Below are 23,082 nucleotides of genomic sequence, written 5' to 3' on the forward strand. Positions count from 1 at the left end.
TATATGGTACTCTAAGTGTGCAAATTCATTTAAAACAATCATCTCTTTCAATTGCACAGTATAGCACTAACTGATCTGAAATACTTCTACTGTTTGATTAAAAAAAAAAACAGGTAAAGCACTCAGTTTCTATTGAAAATATGAAAATATATTGCTGATATATATAAGCTGGCATACATAGGCATCCAATGTTTGTGCATGACACATTTGTACATTCATTAAATGAAGGTTAGTCTAATTTAGCGGTAAATTGCTTAAATAATCAATTCTTAATTATCTGTGCATTTCCAAATATTGCAAATAAAAAAAGTAACAACAAGATACAAAATGGGAAAAAAATGTATAAGGAAGTATTAGAGTAGATATATTATGATATGATAAAAAAGGTATGTTAATGTACCTGATAACTCCAAACCATTCCTACGAGTGGTGCTTTTTATCCCCTGATCGTCTGCATTTCCTTACTCCATCACCCTGCTGAACCACAAAAAACAAAGAGAAAGTTCTTTAACTAAAAATGTTCTGGTTTCTTTAACAGCACATAAGCAAACTTCACCCCAAAACAGCAAATCTGAAATCTCACAAAAAAATGAGCACAAAAACACAAACTCGAGGTTTGGTTTCATGGCGCTGTCACCAAAAGCAAGGGTTAGTGAGAGCTGTTATAGAAAGTACTTAATAAAAACCAACACCACACCAGCAACATACCTAGAAGGAGAAACATTTGTTATGAGCAGAGTTAGGAACAATCAAGTCAAAGCACTCTGGGAAACCAACTGGGGAAAAAAACAGTAAAAACACGCAGAATGAGGAGCAAATTGATTCACTCTCCATCGTACTCAGAAACAGCGTGAAAGGTTGCATTTCATATGAATGCATTTTATTCCCCTAGGTAGAATTATTGAGGGCAGGTGAGTTAAAACTATTAACAAGAATCCCAACAAAGATATAAAAAATGCAGTGTTGAGTTTATATCAATGACTTTGTATATGTTGTTCTTTTTCCTTGTGTATGTTTAGTTTAAACTAACATTTTTGATAATGGAATTATCTGAAATCGATCAACCAATCAGCTCCATAGGGGAGAATATTTTTGTATGTCTTAGAATTAGGAAGAAAATTGGAAACTTTGGTTTAAGGGAAAGAACAATCCACAGCAGAAAGATCAGAGGTCAATTCATGCCATGTGGATAAACAATAGCTCAAGCAGGCAGTTAACAGCCAGACCAATCACAGAATTTATTTTCAGTTGTGAACAAAATGAGCCATTTAAGTTAATTTAATATTTGGCTTTAGACTCTAAAAATACTTTGATCTTTAGTGCAGCTTTAAGCCAAACTTCTGATAAGCAGTTAAACTCCCCCACATCCTAACCCCAGAAATCCACACCCACTTAGATTAAACCTTAAAATAATTAAAGGGATTTCTCTTCATGCCAACCTCAGAACCAAAGTCCTGCTGAATGGGACTGTGGTGAAAGTCACTTTTCCACCTGTCACCTCCTTGGTTTTCTGGAGTTGGAGTTGAGACTCGTCGAATCACTTTCCTGATCACCTGCTCGAGGAAAAAGGGATGTTGACAAGGGAGAAATGATCTGAAAAGTCCTCTTATACTTTGAGAAAATACATTAACCATGCTATTGTGATCTAAAGAGATAAATGTTACATTAGAACAAATATTGTACGTTACTTTTCTACTGATGAGGTTACCATCCTTGTCCATATAGTGCTCTTCTGTCATAGACTCGCCTGGGATGTTTTTGGCTTCTTCTCCCTGTAAGTGTTTGCGGTTAGCTCATAATTAATGCTAAACCCTTGACACAAAAGAAAGCTAACTAATCCATCACCAACACCACGCTAGAAGAAAACATTAGAGAACAACAACGCCCGGAGTTAGTCCTCAGTCATGAGCTTCCATTAATAAAAATTGATGACACATGTACAGAAATATTTTTTTCTCAAACAAAACATTCACACAAAGAGAGAAAAATCCTGTCAGAACAGAGAGCAAATCGATAAGACGGCACAACTGAATGAGGAAAAAACAAAAAAAACATCACCAAACCAAAGCCCAGCAAGCCTATACACCAGGCTTTCAGGGTACCTTTAAAATGAGACGACGGCGGAAGATTCTGGTGGTCACAGTCTGTTCTTCATCTGAACCGGAATCTACACTAACCCGCTGCGGAGGAATGGGTTAGAAGATTACACGTCACTTTTGCTCAACAAATACACAAATCTGTCAGTTAGAGCATTTTTTAGATGAGGTATTACTCTGTGCTTGGCTGTATGAAAAAAACAAGTGTTGCCCACAGGTGCATCTTAGTAATACAGAATAAAATGAAAAGGTTCATCCATTTCTGTGAATGTCAAATTCATAAACAGCATCATTACATCAAGGAGTTCATTCATTGCTTTTCTGTTTCAATGATTATTGCTTACAGCTAATTAATAACACCGTAATAAAAAGGTGGGAAAAAGGAGGAATTAATGTCTCTAAAATTTGATGAACTAATACATAAAGAATAGATATCTTATAAGTCAGATGTTCTGTAGGTCATAATATGGCTAATTTTCTTAGAAACTTAATTTCGGGCTTCCATCAGCTGTAAGCGACAACCAACAAAATAAACAGAAATAAAGATCAGAGATTAATTTCTCCTTAATTTCTTTTCATTTACATCTCTTTATTCAATATGTCATCACCTGAATTTTTTTCTCCGACACTAGTGTGCTGTCTTTTCTTCCATTAGATGACTCCGATGAGGCGTCCTGAGGTGAGTGCTTTGAGTTGTCGCCATTAGGTCGGGATCTCCCTGATTCAGCTCTGGACGAGGAGGTGATAGACTCACTAGAGTTTTCCTGGCTGCAAAGTAAAGACCATGAAAGTTTTAATCAAAAAATTGAATAATTTATCTTTTTTCTAAATCCTACTTTAGATGGGATTACACTTGTACCTTTCCTGTCTGTCCAGTAGGTCTGAGCTGACACTGCGGCCTGGTGTTGGTGGCTCAACATTGACGCTGGATGAATCACTGTGCCATCCTGAAAGTGAGCATATGTTTTTTTCTGCATGTTCAACCTCCTCAAAACTCTTCTGATGCCTTGATTCAATCACTTCTGTGTCCTGCTCCTTCTTTTCCTCTGAGCCTTCTTTAATCACCTCCTCCAACAAAGATCCTTCCTCTGGCATTTCTCTGTCTCGTTGCTGTTCTTCCTCATTGGATCCAGACTCACTAGGCTGAAGTTGCTCAAGCGCTTCAACCCAAGCTTGAGGGGAAATTTCAGAAACAGGCTGATGTTCTGGTGCTCCTTCTTTATAACGCAGTTCTAAATCAACCTCTTCCAATTTTTCCTTCACTTGTACTTTATCCCCAGCAGCCGGAGGTTGAAAAACAACCTCTTTCAATCCTTTATGTTCAGTTTTTATTAGATTAATATTCTCCGTTAAGAAATTTTGTTCATCTCTAGCCTTCTCCTCCTTATATACCCCTGTTTTATTCCCATCTTGAACACCATCGTGCTGTACATTAACATGACTTTTGGCCTGCTCTGTAGACCATTTCTGTTCCACCAATTTTGTTTTTTCTTCTTCCAACTGAGACCTGTCTTTTGCAACCATCTCACACTTTCTCTCCACATTTTTAATCAATTCTTGTTCTACCAACTTCTGCACTAATCCACTCCTCTCTGCTAACTGAGCTGCAACAATCTCAACAACCTTTTCAATTTCTTCTTTGACTTCCATTTGACTTCCTTTCTGACCTACGTCGTCTTGTGCCACATCAAGGGTGTTGGCCATCTGCACACCAAAACACGTTCTGTCGGGGGATGATGGAGTTATTGAAGACATGGATGACAGCGAAGGTGAAGACGTAGAGAATGCCATTTCGACGTCCAATTCACACATTGTTTGGAAGGACTGTGACCTGGGCTTGAGGGTTGGCTGCATTTCTTGAAAAGATCTGTCCTCCTCTTCACTCAAAAGAAGCTGGTCATTTAAAGCAATATGGGGCTTTCTGACCTTAGAAGGAAGAGGATCGGGAAAATCAAAGGTTGGAACGGGCAGAGCAAGGTCACAGGGCCTTGGGGGACTCTTAGGGGAGCTCTCTGGCTCTTTGCTACAAGCTTCAACCTCTGGGCTCCAGGCAGTGAGCTGTGGGTTACTGTAAGTCTGAAGAGAGGAGTCTGGTTTGGGGTAATGGAGATGCTGATGTTGAGGAAGGGAAGGGTTGGGGGTGACTGGGAGTTCATGCTCCAGGAAGTGGGGAGTGGAGTGCAGAGCAGCAGGAGACTGCAGCTCAGCTAGAATGCTCTGATAATCTGTAGGTGAAAGGATGAGAAACATACAGACACGGATAGAAGCATGCCACAACAGAATACAACACACCAAAACACAGAAAAAAACATAAAACCCATCAAAACCCACATGACATGGACAGTGAAAGAGACTCAAGAGCGAGGCATGTATCTAGACTAACGTGTAATATGGCATTAAAGAGATCCAGTCAAATCACTACATGGCAAACTAACATCAAAAACATTTAAACAGAAATGTACAAGAAATCATTCCATATATTTTTTAAGGATTACTTTGTAAACTATACCTTAAAAATTATATGGATGTATCAAGTTAAAATTACTCTCCTGGTTCTCAAACTTTTCATAACAGGTACCACTTCAGTAAATACCAAGATTTCAAAAAAAAAAAAAAAACATCATCTGGATTAACATTTTAAAACTGTATAATTAAAGGACTTTGATCATACTTTTTGGTTTGTTTGTTATGTGACAAACAAACTGCCTTCCAAAAGAAAAGCAATCTACAACAACTCAAATTGGCACTACTCAATTGGTTCTGGGATCTGGTTTAATTATGGACTCACATCATACACTTTTTTCATTTAAAATAGTCAGAAGTTTAAAGGTGGGAAAGTTTACAGAGAGACCCACAGAAGCTGGAGTTCCAAATATCAATGTTTGAACAGTGCTCACCCACACAGCAATCCAATATGGCTGCCATGTGCATTAGTGATTGCTGCAGTATAAAAAGGAAAGCTAACTTTCATTTTTGATGATAACATTTTTTATTCAACTGAATACATCCCTACAGTGTTTGGATGTTCATAACGCAGATGAATACAAGGCTAATAGAAAGGATCAGGAAACGATTAATGCATTTTTTTTGGTGAATAATAACTATAACTTAGAAGAACCCATCGGTTCTAAACTTGAAACATTTAATGCCCTTCCTAAATCCAGTAAGGTAATCTTGGTGCTTACTTTACATTTTTATTATGTTTATTTCCACCCTGCATAGAACAATGCTCTCTTTTCATACCAGGAACTCTGATTTTCTATATAGTCCATATAAAAAGAAATAAAACTGTCTCTGAAATCATAATTATTTTGGTAAATGTTATTTCTTAACAAAAATAATTTAATGTTGCTCTTGTACACATAAAATATAGTCAAAATTAGCCAAAACATTTCCAAATATACTGTTTAATAGCTCTTCTGATGGTCTGCATCCCATTCAAGCCCATCTCCAGGTTCCTCATTTACCATCAGTGGTACCTTTATTACAGTTTGAGAACCATAGAATTATGTAATAAATATAATTCCTGATTTTCAGGCTGTTGGTTAGAGAGTGGTAAGATGATAAAGCAGCACTCTAAGGCTACATGAGTCATGGTGTTGGATTTGATAGGTGTAATTACACATTATTTGTCAGGGTGTAGATTTGCAAGCTCACATAAAACAGATGAAAGATGAGAGATGTGAAAAAGGAAGGGTTGGGAGGAGAGAAATGGGACGAAACAAGAGCTGGCTAAATGAATAGTTCCATTTTAGAAGGATCTGAGCGGGTTCGAGCGGGAGGTGGGTTGACTGACGTCATACATTTGCACTGGCAAACAGGACAGGGAGACAAGGAGCGCAGAGGGGGAGAGGAAGGACTGGGGCTGGGGCAACGGGACCCCGAGGGAGAAAAGTTAGGAAGGGTGCATACAGAGAGAGGGGAGACGGGTCGCGATGAGGAGTTCAGCTGGGCAATTAGAGAGTCTTTGCTTGCAGAGTCAATGACAGAGGGTGAAAGGATGGTAATGGACTGAAACAGGTTAGGGTCATGAGAGGAAGATAAAGAGCTTATGGCTGCAGGACTGAGGTCTGTTTTTATTAAGGAGGGGGTTTGGCAGGATATGTCACAGGAGAAATTAGTAAATGTTGGAGAGGCTATTTCTGCTTGTGAAGAAATCAAACCAGGTGTGTTATGAATGGGTGACACTGGAACTGAAGTTGGAGAAGATGGGATGGATGTGACTGAACAGGGCGATGGTGAGAAAGGTGCAGCTGAGTATGGTATTGGTGAGGTGATGAGGGGAATTGGGGAGGAAATTTGAGGCAAGAAGGAGAATTCACATGGGTCAGACGAGGGCCATTGAGGAACTGGCCGCAAGGACAGACGGTTGGACTGCAAGAGCTCCAACGGTGTAGCAGGAGCCAAGTCTTTAAGCAAAATGGATGATTCATAACTCAAAGACCGGTGCTGGGATAAAGGACGGGAGGTAGCTGTGGCAGAAGGTGTGAGGGGAGTGGGTGGAGGAGTTGGCGTTTGTGTTGGGAAAAATGGACTCGGTGTCGGCAGGATATAAGGTGTTTCAGTGCTTCCGGGAGTTAGGGGAATAATAATACAAACTATAAACACACAAAATGACAAAGAACATAGAGGGCAAAACACAAAAGGGTTGAAGAAAGGAAAAAAAGAAAAACAAAGTGATGTGAAACAATGCTTGTAAAACAAAACGAATGAATAATGTGGGGGATTTAGGAGCAGGCACACGTGGATGACTCTTAAATAGTTAGGAGCTGTTTTGTGCTGTTATCAGCGACTCATGGTACTGCAGGGAGGTGAAGGGAATGCAGGAGGAGGAGGAGGAGGCAGTCTGGGTCACAGGGGAAGAATTTCTCTCATCTATCCAAAGAAGGCTCAGAGGAACTGAAGGAGAACTACAAGATTGAACTAAAAACTGTGATTTTCAAAAATATCTACTCCCTTGAACTTTAGGCATCATAAACCGATACCAATTTTGAACAGTTACATACTCAAATGGCGTTTTCTGGAATTAACCAAAAGAACAATAGTCCATCGTTGTGAAGTGAAAGGCAAATGGTTGTCAAAACATTTCATAAACAGAAAAAAAAAAACTTTATCTAAATACAGCTGCCCATTCTTCTTTGCACATCTGTGGAAATCGATTTTAAAGATGGGTGCTCAATTTGATATAGGTTTGGTCTTTGACTACACCCCTCAAAACATATATAATAGTTTAAATACCTCTATTTAGTCGTAGCTTTGGCTCCAGGTTTAGGGTTGTGGTTTTGCTGAACACAGAACTTCAGCCTGATTCTAAAGTCTAATGCAAATACTAACAGGTTTCCTTCCAGGAATAGGATTTATTTTCAAACACTTTTAAGTCTGTTGGCAGTACATTGCCCCATCAGAGCTCTCCGGTCTGCCTATCAAATTTTCTGGATGTGCCCAGATCCAGGTAAAAACAGTGGGGCGGTCATTCCTTTATGGTTATTGCACCTGAACTGTGGAATAGCCTGCCCCTCGGTGTGTGGGTTCTCACAGATCTGCCCCTTTTAATACATTTCTAAAGACTAATTCTTTAAATCTGGCTGTTATACTTAGAACACACTGCTATTGTTTAGGAGTTTTGTTTTTTTACAATGTTTTTTTCTTTCTGTGAAGCACGTTGGTGTCCCTGCTGTTGTTGTAAAGTGCTATACAAATAAACTTTGATTGATTGACTGATTAATTATCCACACATCAACTCTGAATAAACTCCTTGTGCCTTCTAATTAAACATATTATTTAGGCATGATGCTTCCACCAACAGTTTTGTTCATTTGACTACATTTGTACCACATGCATTTGCATGTATTTTGTTCCTTAGCTATGGCTTTTTCTTGCCATTTTCTTCCAAAACTTTGAATGATGAAGGCCAATTTCCTCATATGAGACATGAATGTCTACAACTCCAGAGAGTTGGACCTCTTAGCAGCTTCTCTGGTTAATGCTCTTTTTCTTCAGTCAGTGAGGTATTGCAAGGTGTAAAACAATCTTTGCCTTTTCAGTAGATATACTAGACTATATAGTTGCCTTCCACTTCACAATTATGCTGTACTTTGACTTGGTCTATCACACAAAATCCTAATAAATAGCATTGCAGTTGTATTGTGACACTTGGAGTTCAAGGGAAATAAATATTTCTTCAAGGCTCAATAAAGGCAGAAAGGCAGATTCTACAAAATTATTTAATTCCTATTTACATAAAATTAAGCAACACCGAAGCAATTTGCAGTAGTCAACATGCACTTATAGAAGGGTTTAATCACTAAAATGGTTATTTGGGACAACTGGATTCACCATATTGATCCTTTTTTGGACTGAACTAACGTATCTTAATTCAAATAAACAAACGTTGTTAGCTAAAGAATTAATAATAGAATTAAATTGTATAACTGTAAAGTAAAGAGAAATGTTATGCTGTTTATCATATTTATTTCAATGGCAAATACTCTATGGAATTACAGGAACCCACCAAGCATTTGGAAAACAGTGGTATCCAGTTGTCCAAAGAGCAAATCTTAGTGTAAAAAATATCTACTTTAGAAATTTTCTTTAGGTCAAAAAGCTAGTTGACCCATGCATTTGCACAACAGAAAAGGTAGCAGGGAGAGGTAAGAGGTCAGCTAGTAGAGCTAAACTTTACCATCAGCCTGATCCCGGAAAACAGCGTTATCATCGGCAAAACATCTCGTGCCTGAAATGTTACCATAGTCAAATATTGGGCCCTCCAGCAAAGTCACAATATCCATCCGATTGACTTTGGTCAGCACTTCAGTTAAGGCATCCGCTGTGGAGAGAAAATAAGTCATGTTTCTTTCATGAATCATCACAAAAATAATCTATTATTTTCCAAAACAATTCTCAGCAAAAGTAAACCACTCAGTTTTTCATATGTTCTGATTTAACAGATTATCCCGACTACATGTTGGAGCAAATATCAAATTAGATAGAAATGAAGGAAGAAACACTGAAAAGAAAATAGCAGGATAATAGATGACTTCAGCTTGTGGGAATATCTTTTACTTAAATATACTTGTGAAAGTAATAATTCAGCTTCTGTGCAAGACCAGAGATGTCAGTAATGTTTTTGTAAATAAAAATAGGCTTACTTGTGGCATTTTTCCCTTCACGACTGACCCATTTTTTAAGAAGCATGAAGCTCTGTGCCGTCAGAGAGTTTGGGTTCTCAAGTCTTATGTGGTTGATCTCATCCACTGTGAAGTTCATCTCCCGAGCCAGCTCTGTGATCACAGTAATGCAACTCAAATATTAGTATTGGAAATATAACATTTAAATGGAATCAAGTATATTTATTTTACATTTCATTCTTTCTGTGTTGTCACTTTAGTTTTTTTTTTTTTTTTACCTACAATTGTCTACATAAAATTACTAACTTCCAGTTAGATTTATTGTATTTGTTTAGTGTGTTGCATTGTTAAAGGAGATAAAAAAGAAATCAGTTTTAGAGGTCCACAATGAACACCAATGGAAAGTTTGAAAATAAGCTTTAAAAATGTCAATCTAAGCAACAATATTAGAATATCTATGTCTGATCCCTGACTAAATGACCAGAAATTTACCTTGAAGTCAAATGGTAATAGAGTATAATGTGGACACTGCACTGAGTTAAAACAAAGTATTTCTTGTTTGGTGTAACGTAACCTGAAGGTGGCAGCAAAAAAGACATTGAGACAGAAAGGCCAGAAAAAATAGGAAGACTCAGAGAGAAGCTGCAAGTGAAACTCAATAAATTTAATTACCATGGAAAAGGTTAATTAATGTAAAACCATTTAAAAAAGGTAACATAGATGCATTACTCACAGTGTGACACATTATAACCATTTATTATTTGGGGTCATAGAATGCAAAACCGAGTTCACATTGTCAAAGATGAATAATGATAGCTCAGTGGGTGAAAGTGGGTGGACGTACAGAGAAGTTTAAACCTGGGCAGCTGACTGGACCGCCCTGGGCATTTGAACCAAGCCAGCTGGGGACAGAGTGACCGAACCCGACCTGGTGACGATACGCTTACCGGAGACAGTAAGCACGGGGCCGCCGGTGTCGGGTTGGGTTCGGTCACTCCCTCCGAGCGACCAGCCCTGGAGCTGACGGCTAGGTTCGGTACCCGGTGTGTTTCGACTACAATGCAGGATTGTAGTCGACCAAAATCCAGGACGACTTTGAAATTCCCCCCGGACATGTCCAGGAAAAAGATGACGTGTGGTCACCCAATTTGATCTTTCAGTGAGTGAGTGCTTATTGCTATGATGCGTCTTTGCTCAGCAGCTTCGCTGGTTGTAAACCTACCAATCAGTGCAAAGCTCATTTAAATATACATGAGCATATGATAAAAGGAAGAAAAACCTGCCGTCTTATTCTAGGGCTTTTAACCAGGCTTGCAGTAGGGCTCATAGAACAGCAGATATGCAATTTTTGGCCCAACCAATGTTACACACCTTATTCTGAGATCTTAAGGACCAGCAGTAAATACCCTATATAATCATTCTATGACCCCTTTAAAGGAATGTAATGCTATGTACTACAGTGTAATGGAGAAGCAAGCTGACTCGACAGTCGTGCTCAACACTCAACGACTTCTTCCTCAATAAAGGTAAGTCTCAAGACATTGGTGCTAAAGAAGCTGGCTGGTCACACAGTGCTGTGGACTAGCTTATTATGGGGAAAACAAGAGAAGGAAAAAGGGTGATAGAAAAGATGCACAAGCAACAGAAAAAAACTTTGGTCTTGACTAAAGATAAAAAATTATTCAATAGTGTGAGAGATTCTGAAGGTGTGGATGGAGCTGGAGTCAGGGTTTTAGATAGCAACAAACACCGCTGTAGGCATCAGCTGATTCATCCCTTGTTTATCCGCTCTTAGACAACAGATGTGTTAAAGGTTTTTAACCTGGTCTAGGAATAAAAAAGGGACTGGACTGTTGGACAAAAAATTTGCTTTCATCTTATCAGATGAAAGCAAATTTGTATTTCATTGGGCAATCAATTTCTCAAACAGTAGAGAAAAACAGAAGAGGTAGATAATCCAAGTAGTTGGAGATTCAGTCTGAATGTTTAACATTGATGGTTTGTGAAGCCAAGTCATGAGAGAGTTTTATTAAGTCCGTAGTCCTGCCACTCATCTGGAAGGAGAACATTTTCCCTTTGCAGAAAAGCTTTTGGAGATGCTGGTGCTGCAATTCCATACGGAAACATATGTTCTATTGGTAAGGGGAAAGTTAGATGACTAGATAAACCTGGGCTTCCTTCAAGTCTCTAAAATACTACAAAGTACTACACTTTTCAGTAACAAATGTTTCTATATACAAAGATATCTTTTTGTTTGTCTGTAATGGTCTAATAAAGGAAACTGAAATTTGGGGTTTACATTAGCTGTGTTAAATAGGCCAGTTATATAAGCTAACAGAAACAAATGTTTCAAATGTATGTGTATAATGATTTGAGCTAAAAGGAGTTTTACTTTGTAAATTAATCTAGTAAAATTAATAGGCATTTAAATTATGTTATAATCTTTTGACATCCATAGAGACTGGTTCATACCTGTCCAGCTGAGGCCCAGGTGATCTGCAACGATGGCCATGCGCAGGTCTGTTCGCTCACAAGGACTTTGGGGACCTGGTTATAATAAAGAATAAAAATATATCAATATAATTTTCTTTTTTTAAAAAGGTTGTTTTCTAATATAAGAGAAAAACAAATGACATAATTTCCTTTTCTGGACACTTGTTTTATATATGTTTCAGACCTGTTATTATGAGACTTACAAAATATTGATTTATTAATTGACTTAAAAGCAGAAATGCAATTAAAACTGGTGGTTTATCAAAATGACCAGCCCAATTCATCAAATTAATCTTTTTTAGTTAAGGTAATTAATCAGCTCAAGATGACAAGAAAAGGATATTTTTCACTACAGACATCATGACTTGGATGTGTCCATAAAGTAAGTGGTGCTCTGTGACTGTTTGTGGTAAGTAGGCACTAAACAGGCAGTAACTGTCATGACAATTACACAAACCAAAACAAAAAAAAACATGATTCAACAAAAGGCATATAGGTCTATAAATCTAGAATCTAAAAACGTCACCATGCATTGGTACTTTTGTGTTTTTGGTAAACACTGATTAGTCTCAATGACAGCTGTATAAAATGTTCTACAACAAACTACCACAATAAGTCAGTAACCACCCTGCACGGACAAATAGACAGACCAGGGAGTTCGGCAAACATGGGACTGGTTGTGCCAGTGACCTGACACATCTTATGGCATGCTTAGCCCCTCATATCTATGCTTAACAAGGTTGAAAGAGGGGAGTGAAAGACAGAAAATCTTGTAACAGTGACAGCACAGTACATTTATGACAACAAAAAGGAATTTAAATGACAGCTACTGCTTTGAGGAGATTATGTAAACACGCCACAGGCATTCCAATCAATTGATAAAATGATCACAACAATGTCATGCAACTAAAAGTGAAAAATTTAAATATATAGATGTATTTTAAACATAGTGTGAAAGTTTTACAAACTAGGCTTGATCTCCGCGATGGGAGGCGTTCGAGACCCTGTGAGTCCCTGACTGCCCTCCTTCCCACCAGTCCGCCTACTCCTTCTCCTCCTCTCACTGCCGGAAGCCCTGTCCGTCGTCGCCACCTTTGCCCTTACGGACGCGGCCCCGGCCTCAGCCCTCGAACCTCTACCAGACCTGGATGAGCGGGAGGGCTGGGAGGGCTGGGAAGGCTGGGAGGCGTCCGACAGAGAGGTGCTTCGGGAGGTGCTGTCTTCCTCCGACTGCTCTGTTTGCGTCTTTTTCTCCTCGTCTGACAGGCGATCCACCAACTTTAGCGTCTCCCCGCTAATGTCTTTAAAGTATTCGATGGTGCGCTTACAAAGTTCACTAGGGTTTTCCTGTCTATTCTGTCTAGATGCTCCTTCATTGGTGACACTGCAGACCTGATGCTTATCCTTTTGTGGTTGCCTTGTGGGTAGCTGTACGGCTGCTCTTGCTGTATTCAGTGTCTTTACAGGACGTGATGTAATACGAACTGAGACAGGTAAGCTAACTGTGGAAGCATGACTGATCCTCTTAACATCTTTGACCGGTATCCTTGATCTAGGCTCAACTTTAGCAATCAATGGATCTCCTCTTTTCCTGACCTCACCTGTTACTGCTTGTTTGGGTTTCTGCTTCCCAACAGTCGTTCCCTGTGTATGAAAAGACCACCCTGATGCTTTGACAGGAAGCCTCGACCTGGGCAGCTTTGCCTCACTTTCTTTAACTACTTCTGTTTTCTGCTCTTGAACCTGAGTGCTAGTGGGCTCTTCGACTCTCTCATTCTTATCTTTACAGCATAGGGTTTCTATTCTGCTAGCTTTCTGTAGAGTGGGCTCAGAGGAAGACTGTAAATTAAAAACTAAACTACCACAATGAATATAGTTGGCCTGAACACTGGATGATTCCAAGTTATTGTTGTTGTTGCAGTTTTCAGATGGATATTCTTTTTTTTCTTTCCTAGGCTCAGCATGGCTGCTAGGCTGTTTCTCCAAACACCTACCCTCTATACTAATGTATTCTGGCACCACCTGACCCTCAGACAACTCAGTTTTACTGTCCAGGAGATCCCCTGAGTCTTTCTTTACAGTTATGGAGGCAGCTATGCCCATTTTAATGGGAGTTCGTAATTTGGAATCAACCTTAGAGGCAGTGATTGTGCATGAAGAGGCAGTCTCAGCTATGGCTTCACAGGCAGGGATATTAGTAACAGCACAACCTATGTCACTGCCAGGCTGTGCAGGATTGTATTTGGCTGCAGTTGTAGCTGGTGTTGTTGGTCTAGTGCTGCTGCTGTCTAAGGTAACATCTACAACCGTCACCTTTCCATCTACTGTTGACCTCTCCCCAGTTTTTGACTGAGAGGAAGGTACCCCCTGGATCATTCCCCCTCTCCCCCTTTCCCCTGTTGTAGGGTCAGAGGAATGCTCACCAATCTGGAAAAACTGAAGCCTCTCTTCAACAAAGTCCCGCTTGCTCATGTCAATAGCACCACTGCGTGTCATCTCAAACATCTTCCCTTCATGGAAAGGGAAGGGGTTAGGCTCACTAGTTGGCGTGCTCTCATCAGTTGGTGTTCGAGCAGGGGTTGTGTCAGGTGTTGTAGCCTGTGATTTTTCCTCAGCCGACAAACTGTAAGGTTTTGGGTCCTCTTCTTTTGCTTTAGACTCAAAAAGCCCTTCATTATCTACACCTTTTGTTGACCAAGGGTCAAAGTCCAGACCTTTTGTAGCAACAGTTTTAAAGGTTGTATTTAACTCATCTTGAAGTTGGTATCCAAAATAGTTCTCCCCAGAGCTCTTTCTATCTGGGTGTCTTCCTTCAAGGGTATAGTCTTTCTTATCACCACTTGCTTTTGCTGCAGATGCACTACTTTTATTCTTTCCAATGTCACCTCCTTCCTCACATTTCTCTTCTTCTATTACTTCAAGCTTGGACTGATTAAATGAACGGTCAGCAGTTTTCCCGTCATTGGACAAGCTAGATGTTTTAGGGTCTTCACTTAGTCCGTCATCTTCATCCTGAAGGTCATATCCATCTAAAGAGTCAATCTCTGTAGCATCTGTGTCATGGGAGAACTCAGCGGTTGTAGCTATTGAGCAGTCAGTGATTGACTGATCATTTCCATTTTGTTCCAATTCAGTGTCCTCTCCCTTTCCACCACCATTAGCACCAGACTCCTTTCCATTTCCATCTTTCTCAAACTTTTTGTTTTTCTGACATTTTTCTCCATCTTCTTTAATTTTAAAGGTGTACTTTTTGACAGGGGCAGGATGGAAGACAGACTCATCATCGCTAGAATCACTGTTATCAGCTCCTGGGGGGATAGGGGATGGAGGCTGGACTCGAATAATAGGCTCAGCTAGAAGGTGTCTGTCATGCTCCTCTTGCAGATTTACCTCCATCATCTCTGTCTCTGCCTCAGAGGTAGTACATGCAGTCCTTTTCTTAGCACTGGACTGCTCTGACTCTAATGGAGGCGGGGGTGGAAACTCTATATAGGCAACTCTTTTCTCCTTTGACTTCCCTCTTTCTGCATCCTGCTTTTTACTGGGAATCTCTGAGGTGGCTGACTTAGGTTTTTCTTTTAATGGTTCTTTATAGATGAAGGTCTTTCCATCTTCCTCCTCAGATTCCTCAGGGATAGGGCTTGGCATGCCAGTCATGAAACCAATCACAGAGTCTGGTGTTCTTGACGCTAAGCTCAGTTCCTCCGAGCTTGGAGTCTCAGGAGTTACAGGGCTTTTCCCCGAGCTATCCATGAAAGTTACCTGTTCAAGAGTGTCATCTTCTGGACTTCCTTGAGGAGAAGGAGACTGTTTCTGTTTGACACTGCAGACTGCACCTCTCGTTTCATGTACTGTTCTACTCTCATGACTCACAATCTTTTTGTAAGTCCCCTTCTGCCCTGAAGTTGTTTCCTTCTCATATTGCTTTCCAACTTGGATGCTGACATACACTGGTAAAGGTTTAATATCTTTGAAACCCTCAGTCACAACTACGGGAATTGCTTGATCCAAGTATTGTACCTGATCATCATCAATACCATTACACACTACATTTGACTGGCTACTTTCTATGGATTTTCCTAAGGATCGTCGGTGAGTAGACTTATTTGATTCAGAGCTGCTGTGTAACAGATTTCTACCTAAAGTAGATGTTGGATGCCCAGGTATTTCATTTGGTTCATCTAATTTTAAAGAGGTGGATTTGTGGTTTTCTGAAAAATTAAATGATTTTTTTACAGGAATTTGTGATTCCGAGTTTTTTTTTTGACTGTCATTGGTACTTGTACCTTCTCTGACAACAAATTCTGTATAAATTATCTTTTTAGTTGTTTCTTGCCTTTGGGAATCACTACTGCAATCTTTTACAGAATCATGAGCCAAATAATTTGATAATTTTGAAGACTGAGGTTTACAGTGTCCATACCTCTGGCTTTCCCATGCTTTGAATGATTTGCTGTCTTCCTGATCTTTTCGACTGGTTTCCTGACAGGGCGATGGCTTATGTGACGTAGTATCTGGGTATTTTCTTTGGGTTGCTGGACTGTCAGGTACTTTTTGAATACTAGACCCAGAAAACATTTGATATACTGGTAGTCTCGTTTCCTGAAGTTTCCTGATAGGAGAATTTTGGGTATGACTCCCTGGACTTACCCTGTCTTGCTTTTGAGCCTCTTGTTCAAACTTTAATCTGACTGCACTCACTTTGGAAGAAGACACTTGAAAAGATTTAGGACAATCACTAACACTTTCCTGTAATTTTCCATCTCCTTGTTTTCTAGAGTCAGCATCACTTAACTGGAGCAATACCCTTCTTTCGGGACTGCTAGGTAAACTGGCACATTTTCTATCACTAGGACCAAATCTATCTCTTAATCTTTCTCTGTTCCACTCCTCCCCATTTGTCCCACTTTTATAGGGTGACCTCTCTGGGCTACTTTGGGTTGAACTCGGCCCTGATCGGGATTCCCTGAAGTCTGATCTTCGAGACTTCTTCTCTGGAGATGACAGTTCATCATTAAGCTGTTCTGTTTTATCCCGAAAAAACTGAGATACCTCGCTAAGTTTTTCCTCTGCCTCTTTTACAGTCCTATCCACTCTGTCCTCATATACAACTTGTTCTTTCTCCTTACTGTGTGTGTCATCTGGCACACGCATCCAAACAGACTGCTTAGGGCTACCAGGCTCTGAGGAATATTGCAAAAGTGTTAGTTTGTCAAAGTTATCATCAACATTAGCCATTCGACCCGATTTATCAAAGACATTTCTTGATGACCTAAATACATACTCAGTTCTAGGCGCAGATGACCTACCCTTACTGGGAGTGCTTCTGTCAGGTGAATGGTACCGGGATCTATCTCTCAGGTACTCTTCAGTGTCTGAATGAGATTGATCAATTTTCTCAGATAATAGCATTTTTTCAGCAAAGTTGTATGATTCTCCTCTAAGCTCCGATGATTCATCATCATGGTACTCTACAGATTGCTGGCTAAGTAGCTTTAATGTTTTATAGGAGTCATCGGACACTAGCTGAGCGGAAGTGGGACGACTGTCTTCTTCCTGTGACAAAGGGGTATTCATTCTAGGGGACTCAAGGTACACTGGAAGTGACTCCTCGGGCTCCTCGTCTTCTTGTCTACTCCCATGGTAGTAATACATGTCTTTCTCTGCATGATTTTTTGTCTCTCTAATTATTACTTCTGTTGGTTCTGTTTTACTGCCCTTTTCAATATGAACCTCAATTATTCTTTCAACCTTAGGTTTGGAGTCCTCAAGCAATCTTTGTGACACTTCCTCATTGCAAGACTTGTGTTCAAACAATCCAGCCAGCTCTCTAGAGGGGTCCTTTCCTGACTGAAAAGCCCTCATGATATCATGCACCGACATTGTTTCTTCACACCTCTCAGATGCAGCTTCTTTGCCAGTTGGTTTGTGGTACACCATCCTGGTGGTGGTAGTGATGTGAGTTTCCTCTTTCACCCTCATTCCCTTTCCCATTGGATCTTCATCAGGGCTACCTTTCACAGAATAGCATTTATTCTGGTCTGGAAGTGATAAAGAAGGAGTCTGATGCCCCTTTAAATCTGGGTCTATTTTTCTATCAGAATCTGCATCTTCCATTGTTAACTGCTTGTCATCCTCTGGTTCATAGCTCCTGATGACATGCACAACTTCAGTTCTAGTCTCTGTGATAACTGGTGGTACTGTGATATCCTGAAATGGAGCCTTGGGACCTGTGCCTTCTGCACTTTGAGGAGCTGAAGGTGTCCTCTCACTCCTGGTCTCAAACCCACTGTCTGAGAGAGGACTTTTATCCTGCTCATGGGATATGTCGTCAGGGGATTCCAGCACAGTGTCACCACCAAAAAGTGCATCAGTCACTTTACTCATTTCTTTTTCAGAGGGAGAAGATCGCATGGTTGTTGGAGGCATTTTGAGCTTATGCTCCTGAACAGCTATAGTGGGTTTTAGGATTCGTTTCTGCTTCTCTTTGCCCTCTCCTTCTCTTTTTCCTTCATCTGCTTTCTGTTTTATGTCATGCATTTTAGAGAAAGTGTTGGTGCCAACATCATTGGCTAGGTAGTCAACCACTTTAGACAGATTAATATCTCTATCAGGTATGTTTTTTGATCTTGCTTGAGAAACAACTGTCTCATATCTTGGTGGATAGCTCCAGTTGCTTGGTGGCTGTTCAACTTGCACTTTTGAAAAGTGTATGTCATCCAAAGAACCTCTAGATGGAGAAATCCTACCATCCTTCCTGGAATCTTTAGTCAGGATTTCACTTACTTTTACCAAGTCTTGTTTTACTTTCTCCACAATCCGATATGGCTCCTCATCCTCTATCTTAGCCTCTTTGGGAGAATCAGACTGAAACCCTTTGCTAGCTGTAGAGTTTGGGTCTGTCTGCAAAATGGCTGACATTCTTATCAAGTCCTCTTTCATTTCAGCTACATCCTTTAGAATTTCTTGGCTTGATGACAATGGTGATGCCATGCTGGATTTGATGCTGGAAGAATAAAGGGGTGCTTTGACAGGGGACAGAGTTTTGGCAAATGAGGGCTGAGTATTCCCATCAGAAGGAATACTTTTTCTAGGCGACAGAAGGACAGCCACTGAGGGAGGCACCTCGGTTCTCCTTTTCAACTGGGACTCTGGCACCACATTCATCACAGAGTATACTGGAACAGTCATTGTACTTGAAGTTACAGCAGTTGTGACATTAGGAGGAGATCTTAGGGAGGCGTAGAGTGAACCAGATGCTGATGACCTCATGGACTGGTATGAGGAGGAGGCAGACGAAGAAAAAGACTTTAAAGTGCCGTAACCTGCAGAGCAAGAATTGAATGTCTTTTCAACCTCATCAAAGGCTGCATCAACACTTGTAGTAGCAGCGTTGGTGGTTGCTTGTATTCTTTCTTGCAGGCTGCTCACAAGATGAGTTGTTGGGGATGAAGAGCGGTACTGTGCAGGTGAAACAGTTCCATTAATCAGAGCAGCAGCACTTGGAGGGTTGGAGGATTTAATAGGTGAGGAAAGAGAGGAGAACAGGCTTCTTACAGGAGCAGTGGAATCCATTGCAAGAGAACGTACAGATGTAAGACCAGGGACTGTTTTAATGGGTGAGGAGGATGGCGTTGTACCAGTTGAACTTCCCAATATAGTTTTATATGGCAGGGGAGACCCAAACATGCTAAAAGAAGATTTTGGAGAGGTTGGTGGGGTCAGACCCATAGATGTTCTTTCAAGATAAGGACTTCCGCCTCCAGGTGATGTGATAGGGGTTCTACAGGACAATGCCGAAAATCCTTTCATTGACAAAGGGTCTGAAGTACTTTTACCAGGAGAGGCCATGGGGCTGGGGGACACCTGAACAGGGTACTGGGATTGGTGGATTACAGTTTTTATAGGAGATGAAATAGATCTGTACGATCGAATGGGAGAGGCTGTGTCACTAACTGACTTTACAGAGGAGGCTGGTGATCCAGGGATATTAGTCTTAATGGGGGAAGCAGAGTTGATGGACCATACAGATTTCAAGGGAGAGGCAGAAGGCGTGTTTGATGATGAGCTTGAGAGGGAACCAAACCCAGACTTTGCTTGGCCAGGGACGGTGATAGGAACAGGCGACCACGCCTGATAAGACCTTGTTGAAAAGACAGGTTTGTGAGGGTAGCCAGAAGCCTGTGTTCTTGGCGGGCTTCGATCAGTTGTTTCTTCAAGAATAATTTAAATTAAAATTTAAATCAAAAGCAATAATAAATTCAACATAAAAGTAACATAAAATAATTGAACAAAACAAACAAAAAAAAAAACAGAAAGAGAAATTAGAGTCAGTCAAAAGGGGAATTGCATACAGAGTAACAAAGCCACATTTTACACAAACAACATGAGAATATAACAATAAACGGTTTCTATGGCAAGTAATGATGATTCAATGGCAAACTATACTTGGAACAGAATGAAGCAAGAATAAGAATGCTTGACATACAATACAGGTGACAAGATGAAATGAAGAAAATACAAATTTACGATTCTATGAATATTTGCGTGCTAATCTGTAGCCTATGCCTATCAGCAATAGTATCTTTTAGAATAAAAATTAGCTTTTTCCATGTTACATTTCCAATGCCAGAGGACCCCACACGTGTATATTACTAATAAGAATATGAACATTTTTTTTTTTTATTGTTTGATTTAGGAGTTGCACTTTACAATAAGGGAATTCTAAATGAGACACATGCCATTTACTTTAACTTAAGTACACCACTTTTTGACAAGATGAGCTTTATGAACAAATACAAAAGTCATTTGTTATTGTCTTTTAAAACTTGAAAGAGTAAATAAATATGCTACATTTTTATTCTCAATACTTAAGGAATCAAACTGTTGTAAAGTGCAACATGTTTAACAATAATATACACATTTGCACACAATCATAAAGCCAAAAAAAATGCAATGGGCACTAAAACGATGACAACAATTTAAAATAAATCATTTTTATTTAACATGACTTGAAATATGTTTTAATTGTAGATAAAGACATATCAGTTTCCAGTGCTTCAAACAAATATAAAAATGACAAAACAGTTGAAACAGCTGGACATTTTTTTTCAACATGGGGTTGGTCAGCAAAGCTTAAGACACACAAAAACCATGCAAATAGCTGAGGAATAGAGGATGACAGAAGAGCATGTGTTGGGAGGTGAAAATTAATGATTGGTGAACATCTGTTTGAGGTGAGAACAAGTCATAGATCTTTATGTATAGATGGGCCTCTAAAAGACATATATGCACTAAATAATAAGAACTATGGGCAATAAAACTATTTCAAATATAACAAAATACCCATCTTAAATCGAAGGAAAATTATTACAAAGTAAAAACCAGAAACTCACTCGCTGCTGGGTCAGTCAAATAGCTGTAGCGCTTACGCAAAGCTAAGGAGGCAAAGGTATGACGTCGTTCTGGCTTTTCAGTCTGAAACAAATAACAAAAGAACAAAAGGTGCTGTAACATAAACATAAACTTAATCTAGTTCTAATCTATCAAATTTAAAATAATAGTTTAACTTAAACTAAATATATAGTCCTGTTCTTAGGGATGTAACACATATGTTTAGTGACACTAAAGGTATTGCAGGTTTACAGTACATTATCGTAAGTAATGAACACTTTTGCTGCACATTTTTAATCAATGAAATGCCCTGGTCTTGAAAAAACAATACAACAACAAAAAACAGTCAAGTGTAACTAATATGACATGGTTAGATTAAAGTAGATAGTAATGTGTCAATTTAGTGTTTTTTATTTTTTATTTTTTTACAATAAACTAGCTATCTTATTTCATTGGTAATATTTTTTTGGCCAGTTAAACTACAATATAATCCTACAGATTTGTTATTGGTGGGAGATACTGTACGTAATAGTAGATTTTAAAGCATAAAAAGAACAAAGCAAAGACATGTTGTTTCTTAAATAACTAGAGCCCTTTGATTTCCATGGATGAAATAAAGATTTTTACAAGTATTACCTCTATGAAAATGTAATTTAAAGAGTCCCCCCCCCAACAGTCCAAGTCAGGGGTTTTCAATCCATTTTAGCCCAAGAACCTCTGATTGGTGGAAAGGCCGTGCAAGGACCCCATGAGTTGCTGAAGATACTTTTAATTTAAACCTAGGACTTGTCAAAAACCTCTAAATTGTAACACTTGCAATGAGTTTTGCAGTAAAGGAGAGACTGTACTGGTCACAACAATTTTCCTTCTGTTCATAAGCAATCAATTTAGGAAGCAGGTGAAGTCAATTTACAAGTCATAGTGAATTTCTTTATACTCATATGGTGCATAATTGTCATAAATTTTTTTAATCACAAAAACACAAACATAAACCCATTACTGCTGGGCTTTAATTTGATTCAGTAGTTAAAAGTGAATGCATTAACCATCATATTTACTGCATAAATAAATAACATTTGAAAGAACAAGGAAGTTCAGAAACAAGCAATTTGGGGTAAGAACAATAGATTTTATAGAGTTTTATGTTTTATGTGTCTATTGCTTCTCTAAACTCTTATTTTACAAAGAAGAATTCTTCCTAAAGTGAAGAAGATTATGGACAACAGTGACAATCCCCTTCAGAACATTTTAAAACAAAAATAAAGTTACTTCGGTCAGAGGCGTTATATCCGGTGAAAGACAAAATGATACAGCAGATCCTACCTGGCTACAGCTATCAACACCTGGATAAAAAATAACCTGAGTTACTGCAATATTTTATTTCCCTTTGAGATTCATTGAAGTATTTTTGAACATTGAATTTAAATTGTGCAGATGCATATATCTTAGTAGTTACTTGTTTTTCTTCTTTAGCTTCATGAAACAACTTTTTTTATAATAAAAGGGGACTTTATCTTCTATTCTAGCCACCCCTTTGAATGAAAATCTACTAAACATAAACACCAAGGTCTAAAACTACAAACAATCCTAATGAAAGTTAAAAAGAAGTGGACTAATATCACTAATTACTGTTTCATCTTTAACATTGTATCAAGGAGGAGTTAGTCAGAATAATGAGGCCCAGTTGCAGGTGTATGTGAAGGAAAAGGGGTGAAAAAAAAGCCAAATATGGGACAAAATCTGGTTCATTTGGACTTGGGATGCAGACAAAAAAGAAATATTGGCTAAACAAAAATGATTGCAATTGTATTACATGCAGTGCATAAGATCATTTTATAAACATTCCTAGAACAATAATAAAAAATATATAAAACACGCAGTAAGCAGCATCTGACAGGCTCAGGCAACTGCACAGACACAAACTATCTGAAGCACACTTATTTTTTTTTTCCAGATTCTGCAACAAAGGCAAG

General features: G+C 39.2%; 1 protein-coding gene across 1 annotated transcript in view; it reads right to left on the minus strand.

Moving 5' to 3' along the window:
* Positions 1-23,082, minus strand: part of ank3 (ankyrin 3, node of Ranvier (ankyrin G)) — a 105,375-nt gene that overhangs the window by 3,615 nt on the left and 78,678 nt on the right. The window contains exons 37-47 of the mRNA XM_015374608.1: positions 21,112-21,193; positions 12,685-19,929; positions 11,696-11,770; positions 9,245-9,376; positions 8,779-8,922; positions 2,956-4,321; positions 2,705-2,864; positions 2,103-2,180; positions 1,689-1,772; positions 1,440-1,553; positions 401-477 (exon numbers count right to left, since the gene is read on the minus strand). Of these exons, the coding sequence (XP_015230094.1) occupies positions 421-477; positions 1,440-1,553; positions 1,689-1,772; positions 2,103-2,180; positions 2,705-2,864; positions 2,956-4,321; positions 8,779-8,922; positions 9,245-9,376; positions 11,696-11,770; positions 12,685-19,929; positions 21,112-21,193 (9,537 nt within the window). The 3' untranslated portion in view covers positions 401-420. The remainder of the gene's footprint in view (positions 1-400; positions 478-1,439; positions 1,554-1,688; positions 1,773-2,102; positions 2,181-2,704; positions 2,865-2,955; positions 4,322-8,778; positions 8,923-9,244; positions 9,377-11,695; positions 11,771-12,684; positions 19,930-21,111; positions 21,194-23,082) is intronic.

This window comes from Cyprinodon variegatus, unplaced genomic scaffold (genome assembly GCF_000732505.1).
Source record: "Cyprinodon variegatus isolate N-32 unplaced genomic scaffold, C_variegatus-1.0 Scaffold106, whole genome shotgun sequence".
In the NCBI taxonomy this organism is placed as follows: domain Eukaryota; kingdom Metazoa; phylum Chordata; class Actinopteri; order Cyprinodontiformes; family Cyprinodontidae; genus Cyprinodon; species Cyprinodon variegatus.